The 20993-nt window shown below is 39.2% G+C and overlaps 1 protein-coding gene across 1 annotated transcript in view; it reads right to left on the reverse strand.

Moving 5' to 3' along the window:
• The window catches only part of LOC102269954 (bifunctional heparan sulfate N-deacetylase/N-sulfotransferase 3), a 187791-nt gene that overhangs the window by 63679 nt on the left and 103119 nt on the right, over positions 1-20993 (reverse strand). The window contains exons 5-6 of the mRNA XM_070372911.1: positions 17375-17560; positions 12454-12582 (exon numbers count right to left, since the gene is read on the reverse strand). Coding sequence (XP_070229012.1) covers positions 12454-12582; positions 17375-17560 — 315 coding nt within the window. The remainder of the gene's footprint in view (positions 1-12453; positions 12583-17374; positions 17561-20993) is intronic.

Below are 20993 nucleotides of genomic sequence, written 5' to 3' on the forward strand. Positions count from 1 at the left end.
AGTCGGACATCATTTATTTCCATTGTCTTTTCTTATTATAATTAGCACTTTAAAAAAATCTAGAATAGATTCCTAGGAGTGGAATTAGTGTGTTAAAGGATAGGAAGATTTCTTTTAAAGGCTTTTGCCAAACTGGAAAATGGCAATCTCAGAATTATAATTTTAGTATGGAGGACACCTAGCCAAGCCTCCCTGGCATTTCCCTGTCTTGTTTTCTCTAGATGAGTCTTAGCATTTTTCACCCAGGATAGCAATCTCACCTGGGTTTGCTCACGTTACTGATGCCAATGCAGTGAGTACTGATGGCCCGGTAACACTTTTGAACCCTGACTTCTAATATCTATTAAATATCTAACTTCTAATAAGAGAGACCTGTGTTGTTGTTATTATCTTGCTGAGTTCCTGACACACTGAGTTTATCCACAAGCCGTACTGAACACAGGGTTCACTGGTTTGGAAGGAAAGATGTGGCCAACCTCCTCATCTTGGAAATCAAAAGGCCCAATTATCTGTGGGACTGATACCTGCCCTGAAGACAGTACCATATGACCTTCAGAAAGAACCACAATTCTGCTGAGACCCAAGACCAAAACCTCAGGAGCAAATATATGCAATGACAATGTGGCTTCCGTAGGGGCCTCCATCCAAGACAGGACATCACTGAGGCCTGTAGTAGGCAGCACAACTCTCTGGGTCCTCAGGCAAGCGAGGTCCAATAGAACACTGAGCGTTAGTGGAAGGCAGCTGCGGAGAAAGGCCGTGCATTAAACCACGCGAAGTGAAACCTTGTTAAGATCCTACTGGTTACTACAGGGAATGCTGAGACACCCTGAACCTCAGTTATAATACAATACAATATGCCTTGGAGGTCAGATTGAAACAGTACTGAGCATCCTGCAGGGAATATCAAATAGGTGAAATTCTAATTTGAACAGAACTTTCTTACATTATCCTGGCTAGCTCTGATTTTCCTTTCCTAAACAGAATTCTCAGGCATTTTGGGGTACAGTGAGAATTGATCTGGCTTTGACTGAGTTCTTCTAGAGCTGAAGTTCCTACAACCAAGAAAAGAGTGAGTAGGCAGGGAACCGAGGCTTTATGTCACACTAAATGTCCTTGCCTGGAGAATCCCAGGGATGGGGGAGCCTGGTGGGCTGCCGTCTATGGGGTTGCACAGAGTCGGACATGACTGAAGCGACTTAGCAGCAGCAGCAGCAGAAGCTCTCTGAGATGTGGTACATAGGGGTTTATGGAGAAGATGCTTGAGAGGCAGCAATTAAAATAGAATATTGTAAACTATCTGCTGTTCCTAAAACACACCAAGCACACTTATGGGGTTTTTGTACTTGCTGCTCCCTCTGCCTGGAGGTAATATCAGGGAGGTAAGGGTTCAGTTCCCACGGGGTCCTGTAGGTCACGGTAAGGAGTCAGGCTTCTACACTGAAGAAGGAGGTCTGGAAGATGTGAGCAGAGACATAATATGACCTGACTTACATTATTCCCCACTCAGTTACTTGAGGAGCATGTTATAAGCCTATAGAAAAGCAAAAAATTAGGACAATGAACATCTGTATATCCTTTATCTATTCTCCAGCTGCTTACATTTCACTCCATTTGCTTGGTATTTTCTTTGTTTCTCCTTTAAATGTACCTCTTATTTTGCTAAACCACTTGAAAATAAGTTGCAGATAGTAAAACACTGCCACTAAATCCTTAGCATGCATCATCTAAGAACACTATAAAATCAAATATAATCATGTCTGCTGCTGCTGCTAAGTCGCTTCAGTCGTGTCTGACTCTGTACGACCCCATAGACGGCAGCCCACCAGGCTCCCCCATCCCTGGGATTCTCCAGGCAAGAACACTGGAGTGGGTTGCCATTTCTTTCTCCAATGCATGAAAGTGAAAAGTGAAAGTGAAGTCGCTCAGTTGTGTCCAACTCTTCGCAACCCCATGGACTGCAGCCTACTAGGCTCCTCCGCCCATGGGATTTTCCAGGCAAGAGTACTGGAGTGGGTTGCCATTGCCTTCTCCAATGTCTAAGAAGACATAATTAATTCAATATCATCTATTGTCCAGTTCCTATTTAAATTGCTCTATTTGTTCCATAGTTGTCTGTGATAAATCATATTTTCCAAAGATGCACCCCGCCCCACCAGTTTCTCTCCTAAAATTCTGTCACTCCCTCGTGGAGAGGTGGAATCAAATTCTCCTCCCTCTGAATGCCGGCAAGCAGCATGTGAGCAGACATGCTGCTGTGACTTCTGAACCCCAGGCAGTTCTGCTTCTGCCTTGGTCATCCTGACACTTGATGAGTTCTGTGTGAGTGCCTGAGGGCTTTTTGCTGTGAGGAAGCCCCTAGAAGCCTGGGGGAGATGTCACAAAGGAGAGGGTGGGATGATTGGAGAGAATAGCATCAAACATATACATTATCATACGTGAAACAGGTAACCAGCGTGAGTTCAAGCTTGATGCATGAAGGAGGGCACCCAAAGCCGGAGCTCTGGGACAACCTAGAGGGGAGTGGGGAGAGAGAGGTGGGAGGCTGGGTTCAGGACGGGGCACATGTATACCTATGGCCAGTTCATGGTGATGTATGGCAGAAGCCATCGTGATACTGTAAAATAATTATCGTCCAATTAAAATAAAGAAATTAATTAAAAACAAACAGCAAGAAAAGAGCCTCCAGTGAGGAGATGCCCTGCCAGCTAGCAGCTGTTCCAGCCGCCAAGTTTTCAGCTCTAGTCACCATCTGACTGCAGCCTCAAGAGACACTGGAGACCAGAATCTTCACCGTGTGCAGCCCTCCCTGAATTCTGACCGATGGAAACCATGAGTCATGACATAATAATTACTGTTTTCTTTTGAAGCCATTGTGTTTTGGGGACACTTTGTTACCCAGAAGTATTAACTAGGAAAATGACTTTTACAGATATATATTTTTTAAAAATTCAGGATTGAATGAAGGCTTAAGATTTAGAAATTGTATTAAGTTCTTATGTCTTTTGGGCTTCCTCAGATGGTAAAGAATCCGCCTGCAATGCAGGAAACCTGGGTTTGATCCCTGGGTTGGGAAGATCCCCTGGAGAAGGGCATGGCAACCCACTCCAGTATTCTTGCCTAGAAAATCCTCAGGGACAGAGGAGCCTGGCAGGCTATAGTCCATGGGGTTGCAAAGAGTCAGATATGACTGAGAGACTAAGCACAGCACAGATTATATCTTTTAGTTTTTTTTAAACTAGAATGATCCCTCTTCTTTAATTTTTTTCAAACATATTTTTTTGAAAACTCCAGGACATTTGTTTTATATAATATACCAGATTTTGGACTTGTGAGATTGTTTTTACATGATTAAATTTATGGTTAAAATGTACTGTCAAGGGATTTCTCTGGTGGTCCAGCGGCTGGGACTCCATGCTTCCCATTCAGGGGGTGTGAGTTCAGTCCCTCATTGGGGATCAGGATCCTACATGCTGCAACTAAGAGTCTGCATGCTCAAACTAGATATGCCACATGCCACCATGAAGATGTGTCACAGCCAAATAAATAAAAATAAATACTAAAAAAAAATCACAGCTGGGACAAATTCTGGGAGGTACAAACAGACTAAAAAATCCAACTGCCCCTTAAAAAAATGTACTGTCAGAAAGATAAAAAGGTATCTTTTAAAGTTCTTTCACTTTTAGAAAAAATGTGGTAAAAAAAAAACATGAAATCTACCCTCTTAGCAAATTATTTAATGTACAGTATAGTATGTACACAGGGTTGTACAGCAGATGTCTAGAACTTCTCATCTTGCATAGCTAGAACTCTATACCCACTGAAGAGCAACTCTCCATCTTCTTCTCCCTCTAGCCCCTGGCAGCCATCATTCCACTTGGTTTCTATGACTCTGACTACTTCAGACACCTCAAGAAATGGATTTATGCTGTATTTGTCCTCAAGTTTCATTCATGTTGTAGCCTATGATAGGATTTTCTTCCTTTTTAAGGCTGAATAATATTCTACTGTACATATATACCATATTTTCTTTATTCATTCATCTGTCAAAGGACATTTCTTGGCTATTGCAAATAATGCTGCAGTGAACATTCAATAGCCAGTATCTCTTTAAGATCTCATTTTCAATTCTTCTGGACAAATATCCAAAAGTAAGATTGCTGGATCATACGTGTGCTAAGTCATTCCAGTCATGTCTGACTCTTTGTGACCCTACGGACTGTAGCCCACCAGGCTCCTCTGTCCATGGGATTCTCCAGGCAAGAATACTGGAGTGAGTTGCCATGCCCTTCTCCAGACTGGACTGACCATATGGTAGTCCTACATATGGTAGTCCTATTTTTAATTTTTTCAGGAAACTCCATTCTGTTTTCCATAGTGGCTGTAACATTTCACATTCTCTCCTTAGAGGTTGCACCACTCTGCACCACTATGATGTATGAGAGTATATGTTTTCCCACAGCCTTGTTAACAGAATATTTTATCAGTCTTTTGAATTTTTGACAATATGGTGGATAAGAAGTGGTATCTCAGTACTTTTAACCTTGGATTTTTCTTCCTGTGCATGAAACTGATGATCTTTTCATAAAGTTCAGTTCAGTTCAGTCGCTCAGCTGTGTCTGACTCTTTGTGACCCCATGGACTGCAGCACGCCAGGCTGCATCACCAAATGTCCATCAGCCTGTCCATCACCAGCTCCCGGAGTTTACTCAAACTCATGTCCATCGAGTCGGTGACGCCATCCAACCATCTTATCCTCTGATGTCTCCTTCTCCTCCTGCCTTCAATCTTTCCTAGAATCACAGTCTTTTCAAATGAATCAGTTCTTCGCATCAGGTGGCCAAAGTATTGGAGTTTCAGCTTCAGCATCAGTCCTTCCAATGAATATTCAGGACTGATTTCCTTTAGGATGGACTGGTTGGATCTCCTTGCAGTCCAAGGGACTCTCGAGAGTCTTTTCCAGCCCCACAATTCAAAAGCATCAATTCTTGTGGTGCTCAGCTTTCTTTATAGTCCAGCTCTCACATCCATACATGACCACTGGAAAAACAATAGCCTTGACTAGACAGATCTTTGTTGGCAAACTAATGTCTCTGTTTTTAATATGCTGTCTAGATTGGTCATAACTTTTCTTCCAAGGAGTAAGCATCGTTTTATTTCATGGCTGTAGTCACCATCTGCAGTGATTTGGGAGCTCAAGAAAATAAAGTCTGACACTGTTTCCACTGTTTCTCCATCTATTTGCCATGAAGTGATGGGACTGGATGCCATGATCTTAGTTTTCTGAGTGTTGAGCTTTAAGCCAACTTTTTCACTCTCCTCTTTCACTTTCATTAAGAGGCTCTTTAGTTCCTCTTCACTTTCTGCCATAAGGGTGGTGTTATCTGCATATTTGACGTTATTGATATTCTTCCAGCAATCTTGATTCCAGCTTATGCTTCTTCCAGCCCAGCGTTTCTCATGATGTACTCTGTATATAAGTTAAATAAGCACAGTGACAAAAATACAGCCTTGACATACTCCTTTCCCTATTTGGAAACTGTCTGTTGTTCCATGTCTAGTTCTAACTGTTGCTTCCTGATCTGCATACAGATTTCTCAAGAGGCAGGTCAGGTGGTCTGGTATTCCCATCTCTTTCAGAATTTTCCATAGTTTATTGTGATCCACACAGTCAAAGGCTTTGGCATAGCCAATAAAGCAGAAATAGATGTCTTTCTGGAACTCTCTTGCTTTTTTGATGATCCAGTGGATGTTGGCAATTTGATCTCTGGTTCCTCTGCCTTTTCTAAAACCAGCTTGAACATCTGGAAGTTCATGGTTCACGTACTGCTGAAGCCTGGCTTGGGGAATTTTGAGCATTACTTTGCTAGCGTGTGAGATTAGTGTACTTGTGTGGTAGTTTGAGCATTATATACAACCCCATGGACTGTGTATAGTTCTCCAGGCCAGAATACTGGAGTGGGTAGGCTTTCCCTTCTCCTGGTTGGGGATCTTCCCAACCCAGGGATTGAACCCATGTCTCCTGCATTGCAGGCAGATTCTTTACCAGCTGATCCACAAGGGAAGCCCTTTCATAATGTTAATGACTTTCAAAAGGATATCCCTGAATGGCATGTTGGGAGAAATGAAAGCACAGTAATGCAAACTCTTAAGTCAAATGAATTCTGTGAGTGGGTATTTCCAAGGCACCTAGATTTTTCTTCAGATTCAAAGACAGTATACATATATGCATGTATGTTAATCCACTGTCATTTATTGAGTCTACTATGCAATAAAATTTTGCAATATATCGATTAAAAAATGGAATAAAATATGATGCTTTCTATTAAGGAATGCACAAACTATTGGATGATAAAGATAATTGATTACCATATTGGGGGCCAGTTATGTTACGGTTATGCCATGTTCAAGAGAAACTGGAGAGTTGGGGGAATTTTTCTATAAAAAGATGATAAATAAGCTCAGATTTTCTGGAAGGTATGCTAGCTGAGGTAGAGGCACTTGAAGGCAGAGAATGAGATAACAGGTCCTATATAGGGAACTACAAATTCTTCTGTATGCGTGGCGTGAAAGGTGGATATATGAGATTATTGAAAAAAGAAACCATAAAGGTGTGTAGGAGCCAGGCTTAATTTTTTCCAAGTTAAAGGTTTTTTGTTTGTTTATAAGTTATGTGAAACTATGAAAGGATTAAACAAAGAATAACACAATATTTATTTCTTTAATATCTAATTTCTTAAAAATATCCATTTCAATGAGTTGAGAATTTACAATATTCCTATTTTTCTTAACTGTAGAATCAAAAAGATTTGATCATGCTTTCTTGGATTATTCTTAATTTCACAGTGGCAAGTAATTATATAATACCAGTTAGTCATGAAGAACACTGATAGAAAAATAGGGCTAATATGGAAAGTAGGAAACAAATGAAATAAAGTGTCTTTTGGCTTTGCAAATTTAAAAGTCTAAATTTAATAGAACAAAAATTGTTTTAAATGTTTTGTTACATGTAATGTTAATAAGATTTATTGTTTTAAGACAAAAATATATAGTTTATTATTCATAGTTCTTTAAAAGTACATTTGACATTTTTCCTTAGCTATAACTGCATATTATAGCTTTTTTTCAAAAGCACTTATTTTTTGTTTTTCACTCAAAAAATGGGTTGCTTTTTCTAGACAATGGCCAGAAATTTTAAGCCATTTGCACATTTTCCTGGTACCAGGTAACTGAGTCCTATTCAGAGGTGACGTGCATCACATCAAGGCCAGTTTACCCAGGAGTGCAGAAGCAGTGTGTTGCAGTGGTGGAAGCACCGAACCCAGAGTCACGAAGGCTGAGGTTCTCTTCAGAAAAACACAGGCGTGGTCTTGAGTCTAAAATTGGGTGATCAAGTAGAGGAATTTTGTGGTTCTTTCCAGCTTTAATTATCCATTGTTCCACGTCAGGCTAATTCATCATCACTTGTAAAAACCTGCCAAACATTTAGGGCCCCGTAAAAATTTCCTGGATCCTGAATTTCTTTCTCTTGAAAGCAGAGAATCTGCTAGAATGTAGTTATATTAAAACCAGGCTTATTGTAACTCACATTTGGATATGCCCCTAAATCAAGCGATGGTCCTAAAACATAGCTATTTTTGCGTTTAGTTAATCATTTAGAAAACATTTAGTGACCTATTACTAGATTTAAAACATTAATCCAGATACCATGGGAAGCACAAAAATGAAAGACACATAGATCATTCTGCAAGAATGTCCTCTCATGTAGGAGAAAAGGTGCTATATATGTACACAAATAACTGTGCAGCGAGGCAGGTGTTAGGTGACATGGGACAGATAGGGAACAACTGCAATGAGTAAATACTAATTCTCCCTCTGATATATCACTAAATAAATAATTACATTTTATATCCTTCACTGTTAGTGTTACATAATTCTTTATTATTGTTGTCTTTAATGTAACATTTTATGTGTGTGTGCTGGTTTTAAGAGTATACATGTTCAATGTAGACCTATAAAAATTAGGCAAATGAGCGAAAATCATCTGTACTCTTATGATCCGGGGCAACCATTGTTAACATTCTGCTGAATTCATTCTAGTTTAGTTGCATGCTCACATCTAGTTTTCTAATAACTTACTTTTTTCATTAAATATAAATATTTTCTATATCATTAAAAATTATTATACAATGTATTTCTTAATGGCTGAATGTATTCCACTGTGGGGGGAACACAATTTGCTCTTGTAGTACCCCTACCCCACTGTTGGACACTAAATTTCATTCATTCACATATGAAATACGACTTCTTATCAAGGTCTGGAGTATTACTGAAGCTCATAATTACTATCTTTCAAATCTGGTATAATTTTTTTCTTTCCTGTAGCTAATAACTACTTGATTCTATCAGAATTTCTCATTCTCATTCAGTCCTTAAAAAGTGTCATGTGCTAAATTACTAGCATGCCTACTTGTACCTGGACGTTTCATCTTCTTTTCTTTTTTAAAAAAACTCTGTATTTTGTTTTGGGGCATAGCCAGTTAACAATGTTGTGATAGTTTCAGGTGAACAGCAAGGGGACTCAGCAATACATATACATGTATCCTTCTCCCCCAAACTCCCCTTCCATATCCAGGCTGCCATATGACACTGAGCAGAGTTCCATGTGTTATACAGTAGGACCTTTCTTAATTTTAACACAAACTTTATCCAGACATTTTATTTCGGGATGGAGAATTCATGGGAAACAGGCCGTGGGAAACACTCCTCACTCCGTTCTGCCAGCAGCCCTTGCTAACTAATGATAGTAGTCCTCCCTTGGCTAAGACGTGGGCTGAGTCTAGAAGCGCGCTTCTTAACCGCAAGTCTCTAGGGAACTACAGTTGCTTCCAAAAATTGGAGTTTGCGTGCCAGATGAAGTTAATTTGGATTCCTTGAATATATTTTGGTATCTAACAAGGTCTGTCATTTATTTTGAATCCCAGGATTTATCTGAAAGTAATTGTCTACTGAAGCTTTTCTGAATCAGAAAAGAACAAGTTTTGGGAAGTTTTTTTCTCCTGTTTATTCCCTGTGAATCTCCTCAGCAAGACAAATTTGCCAAAGGTTACTGATAAAGGCCTGAAAAGTAGCAAACTTTGCTAAACATTTGAAGGGTTTGTTCAGTTAGTTTAGTCCAAATTAGTGTTCAAGATTAACATAAGCTTTACTATGAGATTTTTTTCAGTTAAGATAATAATACGGTTTTTAATTAGTAAAAAATAAATATTTGTAAATATATTGGACATGACCAATGCAAAGAAATAGAGGAAACAATAAAATGGGAAAGACTTGGGATATCGTCAAGGAAATTGGAGATACCAAGGGAACATTTCATACAAAGATGGGCACAATAAAGGACAGAAGTGGTATGGACCTAACAGAAGTAGAAGAGATTAAGAAGTGGCAAGAATACACAGAAGAACTGTACAAACAAGGTCTTAATGACCCAGATAACCACCATGGTGTGGTCACTCACTAGAGCCAGACATCCTGGAGGGTGAAGCCTAGCAGGCTTTAGGAAGCCTTATTATGAACAAAGCTAGTGGAGGTGATGGAATTCCAGCTGAGCTATTTAAAAATCCTAAAATATGATGGTGTTAAAGTACTGTTGTCAATATGCTAGCAAATTTGGAAAACTCACCAGTGGCCACAGGACTAGAAAAGGTCAGTTTTCATTTCAATCCCAAAGGAAATGCCAGAGAATGTTCAAACTACTCTACAGTTGTGCTAATTTCACATGCTAGCAAGGTAATGCTCAATATCCTTCAAGTTAGGCTTCAACAGTATATGAACCGAGAACTTCCAGATGTATAAGCTGGATTTAGAAAAGGCAGAGGAACCAGAAATCAAATTGCTAACATTGGTTGGATCATAGAAAAAGCAAGGGAATTAAAAAAATATATACTTCTGCCTCATTGACTAAAGCCTTAGACTGTGTGGATCACAACAAACTGTGGAAAATTCTTAAAGAGATGGGAATACCAGACCACCTTACCTGCCTCCTTAGGAACCTGTATTCAGGTCAAGAAGTAACAGCTAGAACTGGACATGGAATAATGGACTGGTTCCAAATTGGGAAAGGAGTACATCAAGGCTTTATCTTATCACCCTGCCTATTTACAAAGTACATCAGGTGAAATGTTGGGCTGGATGAATCCCAAGCTGGAATGAAGATCACTAGGAGAAATATCAGCAACCTCAGATTTGCAGATGATACCACCCTAATGGCAGAAAGCAAAGAGAAACTAAAGAGCCTCTTGATGAGGGTGAAAGAGGAGAGTGAAAAACCTGGCTTAAAGCTTAACATTCAAAAAATGAAGATCATGGCATCTGGTCCCATCATTTCATGGCAAGTTGATGGGAGAAAAGTGGAAACAGTGACAGATTTTATTTTCCTAGACTCCAAAATCACTGTGGACAGTGACTGAAGCCATGAAATTAAAAGACAGTTCTCCTTGGAAGAAAAGCTATGACAAATCTAGACAGTGTATTAAAAAGTGGAGACATCACGTTGCTGACAAAGGTCCATATAGTCAAAGCTATGGTTTTTCCACATTCCATGTGGATGTGAGAGCTGGACCATAAAGAAGACTGAGTACTGGAGAATTGATGCTTTCGAATTGTGGTGCTGGAGAAGACTCTTGAGAGTCCCTTGGACTGCAAGGAGATCCAACCAGTCAATCCTCAAGGAAATCAACCCTGAATAGTCATTGGAAGGACTGGTGCTGAAGCTGAAGCTCCAATACTTTGACCACCTGATGTGAAGAGCTGACTCACTGGAAAAGACCCTGATACTGGGAAAGATTGAGGGCAAGAGGAGAAGGGGGTGACAGAGGATGAGATGGTTGGATGGCATCACCAACTCAATGGACATGAGTTTGAGCAAACTCTGGGAGATAGTGAAAGACAGGAAAACCTGGCATGCTGCAGTTCATGGGGTCACAAAGAGTTAGACATGACCTAGCAACTGAACAACAACAACAATTGGTCATGAATGATCTAGTTTTGAATTCTTCTATGTTAAATACAACTAATTTGGTTTAGAAAGTTCTGAAATTACAATACTACTAAGAATTTCTTAAGTGCCAAAGCAACTGTTGTTTAAAAAAATCAAATAAGCGATTACCTGTTCACAGTCCTACTGCTCTTTGATGAAAGGAAATAGAAAACATTAGAATTTTACAGATTGTAGATTAAGGAGTCTTAAAATTATGGTGATAATGTTACCATATTAAGAATATTTTAACTGAGTTTTCAGTTTACAATCAGGCATTGGTTTAACTCTTTGGGTTGAACTGAGGGAAAAAAAGAAGAAAACCATATGAGATGATTCCAAAGAGACTTCTATTTGTAAAGAAGATAGAGAACCAGGTTATTTATGATATATAAATCAGAATTATTTATATTTTGGCCAGTAGGAAGGTTAATAAACTTCCCAAAGGCCAAATGCCATACAAATTCAGACTATAGTGATTTTTGGATATATGTGTTGATTTTGCCCAAAGATGAGTTACCCTTACTTACTTCTATCTCATTTTCTAGGAGCTGAGAAATAGTTAGCTATTGAATACTAGTAGACAATGAAAAATATCTGCAATTTTGATTGCAAGACTGGTAAAATTAAGGTCAAGAGAGGGTTCTTAGAACTTTTTTTCTCATTTGGATAATTACATTTTTTAAAAAATCTTGAATATTGCTGACATTAGGGACAAATTTACAATAAATAAACACAGGTTTACATTTTATATCAGTGATTTTCAGAAGGGAAATAAAAATCCCTTCTTTTCCTTATACACCTTACTTCCATTAGTTATTCCTCATAAACTCTATGACACTTGCCTCAAACAGAAATAAATACAAATGGTTCCTTTGGGAGCTGGCACCTTGCTATTAAGAAGTAAAGGAGAAAGAATAGTAGTAGCCCGACAGAAGAGGCTGCTCTGCCCTGGCCTGAGACAGAGCAAAACAAGATCTAACATGAATGTTTCAGCAATGACCCTATTTGCTTACCTAATTCCTCTCCCATTTCACTTCTACTTTTACTTTAAGTAAGATAAAAATAGAGGTATAGTCACCTAAATGAAAAACTGGTCCCATTAGGAACAGAAGAGTTTCATAGGTGAAAATTTTATTCTGCATAAAAGCAAGAATATCTGAATTTTGATCACTTTCCAATGCAGAGAAGGGCTTGCTAGAGCCCTTCCTTGGTTCTTCTGTAAGTTCCTCATCTCATTACTACTTGAAGAATTAGTTTGCCCCCATTACTAAATGTGGTTCCATTTAGTTATTAATTACTGTTTTATAACTGAGCCTTCATATTGACTTGGCTGATAACTACCAAAACCCTGGCCTGTTTTTCATCTGTTTTGTCACTTTTCATTATCTATTTGAAGAAAAGCTCAAAGTACTTACTGGGTTGAGGACCACAGTGAAGAAAAGTTCACCTCCCTGAATACTCTTGTCCAGCTCTTTAGGACCTCCTGGATATTCTTTATAGAAAATCGTGTGAGTGAAAAGCCCACAGGTTTGTCTCGGAAGAACCTGAAGGAAGAACGAGCAAGTAAGGAAAAAGTTCCCTTCAATCAATTAATATGCTGACATAGCTTCTTCCCTCATGGAAGATAAAGTTGGTGTCATTATTCAACTCTTTACTGTGGTGGTTTAGTGGCCAAGTCATGTCCAACTCTTGCGACCCCATGGACTATAGCCTGCCAGGCTCCTTTGTCTGTGGGATTTCCCAGGCAAGAATACCGAAATGGGTTGCCATTCCTTTTCCAGGGGATCTTCCCAACACGGGGATCGAACCTGAGTCTCCTGCATTGCAGGTGGATTCTTTATCTCTGAGATCCTTCATCCCCCAGTTCTTTCATAATTTGGAAAGTGGGGATGAGATCACTATGGGAGGAATACTGAAGACAGTGGAAGAACTATATGAAAACTAAGACAGACTTTGAATTATTTTAGCCACTTATCTATTTTAAATCTCCAAGTCATTACTTCTGTTATGAAACCTAGTATGTTCCAGCATCTTATGAAATAAAACAAAAAAAGTAAAAATGAAATTTAAACATATTGGATTTGCCTGTGCTATACATTGTAATTCTAGTACGGCAAAAAATTTAAGGATAATACTTCTATCAAATTCTACACATGCATTAGAAAATGAAGTCAATTAGTAACCTAATATGAGTCTTAGGAAATAACATTTTAAATTAGAACAAATATTTGAGACACAAGTCATAGTTTCTGCTCTACTCTGACAGGACCACTGTAGGTTGTAGTAACAGCCCCAGATTCTAAGTCTGAAGACTGCCAGTTCCAAGAGAAAGAAAGAGATTATGCGTTTGGTTAGCAATTTTTGTAATGTATCACAAACAAAATGATAAAAAGGTCACTTAGTAAAAAGTATTCTTTTATCTTTTGTATATAGAGCCATTATGTATTTCAATTATACATATTTATGATAAGAATTTTTTTCAAATTCTTACAACTTTCCTGGTAAAATGGCAGTATAATTCTAAAAGGGTGAGCAAAAGCTGTGCAAGATGCTATAATCTTTAGCTAAATTTTATTTAATGACCTCTTTATCATCTGCATTTATCATTATTCACTTGAAGTGGTAGAAAATAAATGAATATATTTAGGAGAGATACAAGTTTTACAGAATTTTAAAAAGGCAAGTCTTCAGCTTATTGTCCTAAGTAATCAATCTTCAGTTTTTTCTGTCTTAATTCTTAAAGCACAGTTGGTTCAGTTAGTGTTGTCAAAATATTACTGTACAGGACTCCCCATGCTTTGCAATTCCCTAGAAATATACTGGCTCTTTTTCTTTCATTTGAATATGCATTATAATAAATTTCAATCTAGTCCTTGAAAGTTTTCTTAGAAAACATGATTCTCAGCTCAATCAATATATTATATATTGCTGTGTAAATCAAAACTGAATATATCCTATTTATTTTGGTAAACTGGTTAAAGTTATATCCTTAGAAGCTATTTTATCTTGATGAGATCATTCAGAGAACTTCAGATTAATTGCAGAGTATTAGCTCTGATGATGTTTATGTTTAAAAGCATTATATATTCTCATAATGTTATACACAGAATCAACAACAAAAGAGAACTAAGTGCCAAAATATTCTAACCAAATCAAATCTATTCCTTAATAACTTATGGAAATACAATTTCCTGGAAATAGCAGTTATTTCACAAATACCAATTCAAAATTCTATGCAAGTCCAGGTGGGAGAACACAATGGTATATCCTTTATATTCAAGAAGGATTTAAAGTGTATGGAAGGTAAAGAGAATTATCCCAAAGCTAAATAATGAAATGCCTACATGTAATTAAATGCCAGGTTAATTTTACATTTTAAATATGCATGATTCTGAGTCACTTTTAGGATTTAGTTTGAATATCTTGCTTGAAAAACTGTGGTAACATAAAGAGCCAACTTTGGGACTTGATTATCTAGCTGATTCTATGCAATGGAGAGAGACAGAAGTGTATTTGAACAGAGGGAAGAGGAAGTGTTAGGCTTTACCCTGCAACTGTGGGGAGGATCATGGTTGCTGAGAGGATGAGAGTCACTGTGAGCCCTAGGAGGGTCAGTGGGCCACCGAAGGAGGCTGAGGAGACCATGCGTGTGTAGGAGGCTCATATCCCATTGCTTTGCTCCCTAATTCCAGTGCTACAGGACACTGAACATGTTTCCAGAAATAGCTCTCTTGTGTTAGATAAGGAATAAGAGAGGTTTTAGGCATTCTGCTCTCTAGAACTGTTTCTGGGAGTGTAACACTATCAAATTCAAACTCTCATATATTGATAAGCCCCTGGAAACCTTATAGCTGCTGATCCTAACTAACTAGGAGATGGTTATGAAAACCATAATCACAAGAATCTCCGCTGCTGCTGCTTCTGCTGCTAAGTTGCTTCAGTCATGTCCGACTCTATGCCATCCCATAGATGGCAGCCCACCAGGCTCCCCGTCCCTGGGATTCTCCAGGCAAGAACACTGGAGTGGGTTGCCATTTCCTTCTCCAATGCATGAAAGTGAAAAGTGGAAGTGAAGTCGCTCAGTCATGTCCGACTCTTAGCGACCCCATGGACTGCAGCCTACCAGGCTCTTCCGTCCATGGTATTTTCCAGGCAAGAGTACTGGAGTGGGTTGCCATTGCCTTTCCAAGAATCTCCGCTAATGGACCTAAAGCCAATATCCTATATGTAAGGCCTGAGTTAGGGCTTCCCTGATGGCTCAGTGGAGAAGGAAATGGCAACCCACTCCAGTTTTCTTGCCTGGAAAATCCCATGGACGGAGGAACCTGGTTAGGCTACAGTCCATGGGGTTGCATCTGCCTGCAATGAAGGAGATGTGGGTTCAATCCCTGGGTCAGGAAGATCTCCTAGAGGAGGAAATGGCAACCCTCTCCAGTATTCTTGCCTGAAAAATCCCATGGACAGAGGAGCCTGGAGGGCAATAGTCCAAAGAGTCGCAAAGAGTCAGAAATGACTGAGCAATTGAGCACGCATGCACAAGCAAGGCCTGAATCCAGAGCAACTGCCAATAAGCGTTCCTGGTAAATGCCACCCATGAGGCTGCTGGGAGGATTGGTGGGAGTCTCTACCAGTGGGTATCTCCATTAGAAAGAGTAAGTAAATAAGCAGGTCTGTAATCTAATTGCTTTGAGGTTTCTGGCTCTCTTCAGAGAGTCACATTTAACAACCAGGGATTAGGATGGGATGTCTTGGTTTTCCATCAGTTCCTTACTGAATAAAGAGAAAAACTGCCCTATAACGCAATAGGACTGGAGCCTCATAGCTTCTGGGTAGGGCACAAACACCCTGAAATGTGGTAAGTCTTTATGTTCCCAGTGGAGTTACAAGATGATATGTTATGGGAATTCAGAGGAGAATAAGACCAGTGTAGGCCAGACCTAGGTGTTGAACTGCTAGACATACACCAAGGTGCTTCATGTTCTATAAGATACGGGACTTGATACTGAGGAATAAATGGAATAGGAATAGGTAGAGAGTGGTCAGAAAGTCTTTCAAGGTTGAAAGGGTGACAAAGGTATGGACACAGTGATACTGCTGCAGATCTTTTTGGCTGGAGTGAGTCTGTGCTAACTACGGGAAAATAAGAGCTAGAAAGGTAGACTTAGTTTAAATTGTTTTTAGGTCCCTGCAGAGCAAGTTAAAGGGTGTAGAAACAACTGGAAAGAATAGGTTAGGAAGGTCAAGGTGAAGGCAGCATTTTAGGATTAAAAGGTTGGCACTGTCCATGGGATGGACTGTGGTAGGGGGTGGATAGAAGCTGTAAATAGATGAAATAGGAATCAGCCCTGTGGTTTACAAATAAGAGTAAAGGCAATAAATATTACAGAAAGAGACAGGTAGTGAATATTACAATATTATGAAGGAATTATTGATGGAATGTAGAGACTTGATTGGACATGGGGTGGGTAGTGCAATGTTCAAATCGCTAAAACGAATTAGGAATAGCAGGACCAATAGCTGGAATGAAGGGAAGATAATAGGTTTCATTTGAGGTGGTTTCATGAGTTTGATTTGTAGACAGATCATCAAAACCCAGATGATCAGAACATGGGTGTGATCTAAATGTGTGTCTAAACGCGTGTCTAAATCAGGAGACCTATGCCTAACACCACAGTACTCTTTAGACCTTCTGATTTGGGGAAAAATTAGGATTTTTTCCTAATTACTTACTTTGAGAGGCCTCACAAAGTATTAAGTAACAATATATTTTGACAATATATATTTGTCACCAGTGTAAAAACACAAAACCAAATAGAGACACTTCGGAGAGAATTTGACAACAGATAACAAATGACTTAACATCATCTCTCATTTGTACTCTATATTATGACTTGTTAATAATTATGCAGGACATGTGGCTTCTTGTAAATACCTGAGATTTTTTTTTTTTTAGTCTGACATTGATAAAGAGGACAGTTTGGCTTGTAAAAGAGTGGCATGGTTAATATGCAGAGAGACGGTGTTAGTTTTACATGCTAAGTAACTGAAGAAATGATGGCTTCTATAAATTATCTGCAAGTTAGATGTAATGTCTCCTTAGTGGTTTAACATCAGTGCCTGCTTATTAGCAGTAGTGTCAGTAAAATAACACTTTAAAGTTATGTTTGAAGAACTGAAAAAAAAGTGACTGTAACTGAAACATCCTTCGCTTGGATGTGAAAACTATGCTTTCTGCTGCATGGAGCTTTCCCTCTGTTAAGCTGTTAATACGTCGCTCTTTTCTCTGCTTCTTTCTGGCAGAATGTGGTGTGCCCTACCCAAACCACAGATGCTCACCATGATGTTTTTGTGGATGAAGCCCCTCCGGTATCTAGCTGGCTTCAGGTGTGGATATTCTTCAGTGCTGGTGATTCTAATATTCCAAACCTTCTTCCAGGCTTCATATAGCTGAACATGTACAGGATAGACGCCTGAATGGTGAGGGGCCACTGCATAGCCCATGTCAGTAGGAATGCCATGCTCCTAAGACCAAGCAGATGTTCGTTAGGATGTGGGAAGATTGATCGGCATCCTGTTTTTACCTCAGGATTTTCACATATGCTATAAATACATTTGCTTCAGTCCATCATTACTTAATTATATGGTAAAATTAAAGTGATGAACATGAAGACCTCTAGACTTCATGAAGCCCGACAGCCATCCCACCAGTCTCGATGATGATGGGTTTGTATTAAGAGGCAGTGAGAAGGACTGGCGACTTTAACGAATAACATGAAAGAGCCTGCATTCACTGTATCCTGTAGCGGCCACATCCTCTTCTCTCCTCACCATCTCAGTAACTTACATGACAAACACTTACTGTAAAGAACACTCAGTACTTCCCACAAAATAAAACCAATGCTTCCGAGAGGGACAGAACACACTCTGCATTCATTAGACTTGCTAACAGGATTTTACTTTGCCTGTATCCCAGTTTCTACCAACTTTGCCGCATTTCTGTTGGTTTCTCAAGGAGAGGGCCAGTAACAGACAGTGTCCCCTGCCTTGGTAGAAGCACACACTTTTGACTAGAAAATGTGGTAAAAATTTTATAGACCAATTTTCTTTGAAGCCAAAGCTTGGTTACAGTGAAGTAGAAAGTACTGAAAGAACCTAACAATCTGGAAATTGAGTCGATTTGAAATCCAGCTTTGGTATATAAAATGAATCCAGCTTAAAAATTTTCTAAATTAAACACACACACTCCCTCTCTGTCCCCTTCTCTCCCAGCTCCTCCTCCTTCTATTCACTTGGTCCTGACCAAGTCTCGAAATTCCAAACATAAATCTATGTGACAACTGGGCTATTTTGGAGGGGGCTTGAGACAACTTTGTATAATTGTAATTATTCTTCTTCATTTCAGATGGCCCACTAATGCTGATAAGTGTCTTTTGCGTATAGCATGAAATGCCTTTTAATAGAAGAATAGCTTCAGTGGCAGACATGTATTTTTTTTCTCCTAAATGATATTTTATTTTTCTACTTGTATTTTTCAAAAGTTCCACCCAAATAGACTTGAATTAGTTGTGGTTTTTCTTCATACCAAAGCACAATTTCACATACAGAGAACCATAGTATCAGGAATTATAGAAATATGCTACAAATGGATATGGATAAAATGGAAAAGGCATGGCAAGCTTTGCTTTTCAACCTAAATAATAATAGGAGGTGAAGGAAGTGTCTGAGCACCTAAGCACAGAAGGTTCATGGGTTGCCAGTGGTTTGTCATCCCTTAAGTATCTATCAGACTCCTTCATTACGGCAGAAAAGGCTCTCAAAATTTGGTCCCAACCTACCTAATGTAGACTATTTGCATTGCATCCTATTTGCATTCATCTCCCCATCCTAATTTCTGATGATTCCCTTTACATCTTTGCTGTACATTGTACATATTATCTACCTAATTGGAATGCCCCTTTTCTCTTAACTTGTAAGTCTTCATCATTCAGAACTCAGCTCAGTCAGCTGTAGTTGAGGATGCTGGAAAGGGAGCTGCCACACCGTTGCTGTGAGGAAGAGAATGGGTGGACTGAGAGATGGAGTGGATTATACTTGTGTTTCCAAAGGGTGGGAGGAAATTTCCATGTTCTTCACTTTATTTGCATCTTTGCTAGAAATTACCATAACTAGGCAATTATTATCTGGGCTTCCCAGGTGATGATATTGGTAAAGAACCTGCCTGCCAATGCAGGAGACATAAGAGACACAGGTTTGACCCCTGGGTTGGGAAGATCCCCTGGAGAAGGAAATGGCAACCCACTCCAATATTCTTGCCTAGAGAATCCCATGGACAGATGAGCCTGGCGGGCTATAGTCCATGGGGGTCACAAAGAGTCAGACACAACTGAAGTGACTTTAGTATATTAGCTACTGCTGTTAAGTCACTTCAGTCGTGTCTGACTCTGTGCGACCCCATAGACAGCAGCCCACCAGGCTCCCACGTCCCTGGGATTCTCTAGGCAAGCACACTGGAGTAGGTTGCCATTTCCTTCTCCAATGGATGAAAGTGAAAAGTGAAAGTGAAGTCGCTCAGTTGTGTCCGACCCTCAGTGACCCCATGGACTGCAGCCTTCCAGGTTCCTCTGTCCATGGGATTTTCCAAGCAAGAGTACTGGAGTGGGGTGACATTGCCTTCTCCAAGCATATTAGCAGGCAATTATTATTATGTCATTTAGAATCAGAAGCAGCAATTGAAGAGATAGTGAATAGTAATTTCCCAAAACTGAAGGGATACTGTACATTGTACAGGGATCTGAAGTTTAACAGATTAAGAAATCTGTTAAACTTCAAAGCAAGGTAAGTTTTTAAAAAATTGACATTTACAGAGCAAAGCTATAAAAACTAAAAGCAATGATAAAGTCTTAAAAATAGCAAAACCAAACAAAAACTTTTAAAGGGGGGGAAATGTGATTGACAACTGACCACTTGATAGAAACACTATAAATGTGAAGAACATGGAATAAAATCATTTTTAACCAAAAAAAATTGAATTTCACTACAAAGTGAATTGAAATATTTCTTTTTTCCCCCTTGGTTTTTAAAAACTCAAGCTATGGCATTTTTTTTTTCAACTAAAAATTACCAACATATACTTTGTGTTAGAAAAAGTCAGTGAAATATTTATCTAAAGTGGTTTAAGAACAGGGGTGTAGTGATAATGGACCAGTGGAAAGCAAGTGAATTTCAACCACAGAAATTTAAAGGAAAATGGTGAACAATTACAGGTAAACAGCTTTTAAAAGGGTATACGAGGAAGCAAGAATGAAATTCACAATGACAGGAGTGATGTTATAAAATTTAAGTATCTCAAATGTGTGAGAAATTATGCTGACAGAAAGCTCAAGGTAGTTTTTAAATACCTGTAAGTGGTCAGCTATCTCTTCAGAACACCGTGTTAGGAAAGGACCGTCCAATACAGCAGAGACATTCCCCTTATTTTGGGAAATTTCCCAGGCGAGAACACTGGAGTGGGTTGCCATTTCCTTCTCCAGGGGATCTTCCACCTAGGGATCGAACTGCATCTCCCGCATTGGCAGGCGGATGCTTTACCACTGCACCACCTGGAAAGCCAGAATATTCCCAAATATTTGCAAACCAACATATCACAATTTCTGTTTTTAGTTTCAGCTCTTATCTCTAAAGAACTACTGAGGTTCTTTAATCTCATCTTTGATTTGTATGCTGATGCAGTGAGGCACTGAGGCAAACTCCACTTCTGGAGTCAAACAGATCTGGCCAGTTCACTCTTGCATTTACCACCTATGTGGTCTTTGGAGAATGATTTATGACCTGTAAACCTCACAAGGGGTTCGGAGGAAATTCAATAATATAATACATGGAAAGCGTTGAGTACAGCTCCTGAAACACGATGCACATTCAATGACTGCCGTTTAGTACTGTTGTCATTATTGGCCTG

This window comes from Bos mutus, chromosome 6 (genome assembly GCF_027580195.1).
Source record: "Bos mutus isolate GX-2022 chromosome 6, NWIPB_WYAK_1.1, whole genome shotgun sequence".
Classification (NCBI taxonomy): domain Eukaryota; kingdom Metazoa; phylum Chordata; class Mammalia; order Artiodactyla; family Bovidae; genus Bos; species Bos mutus.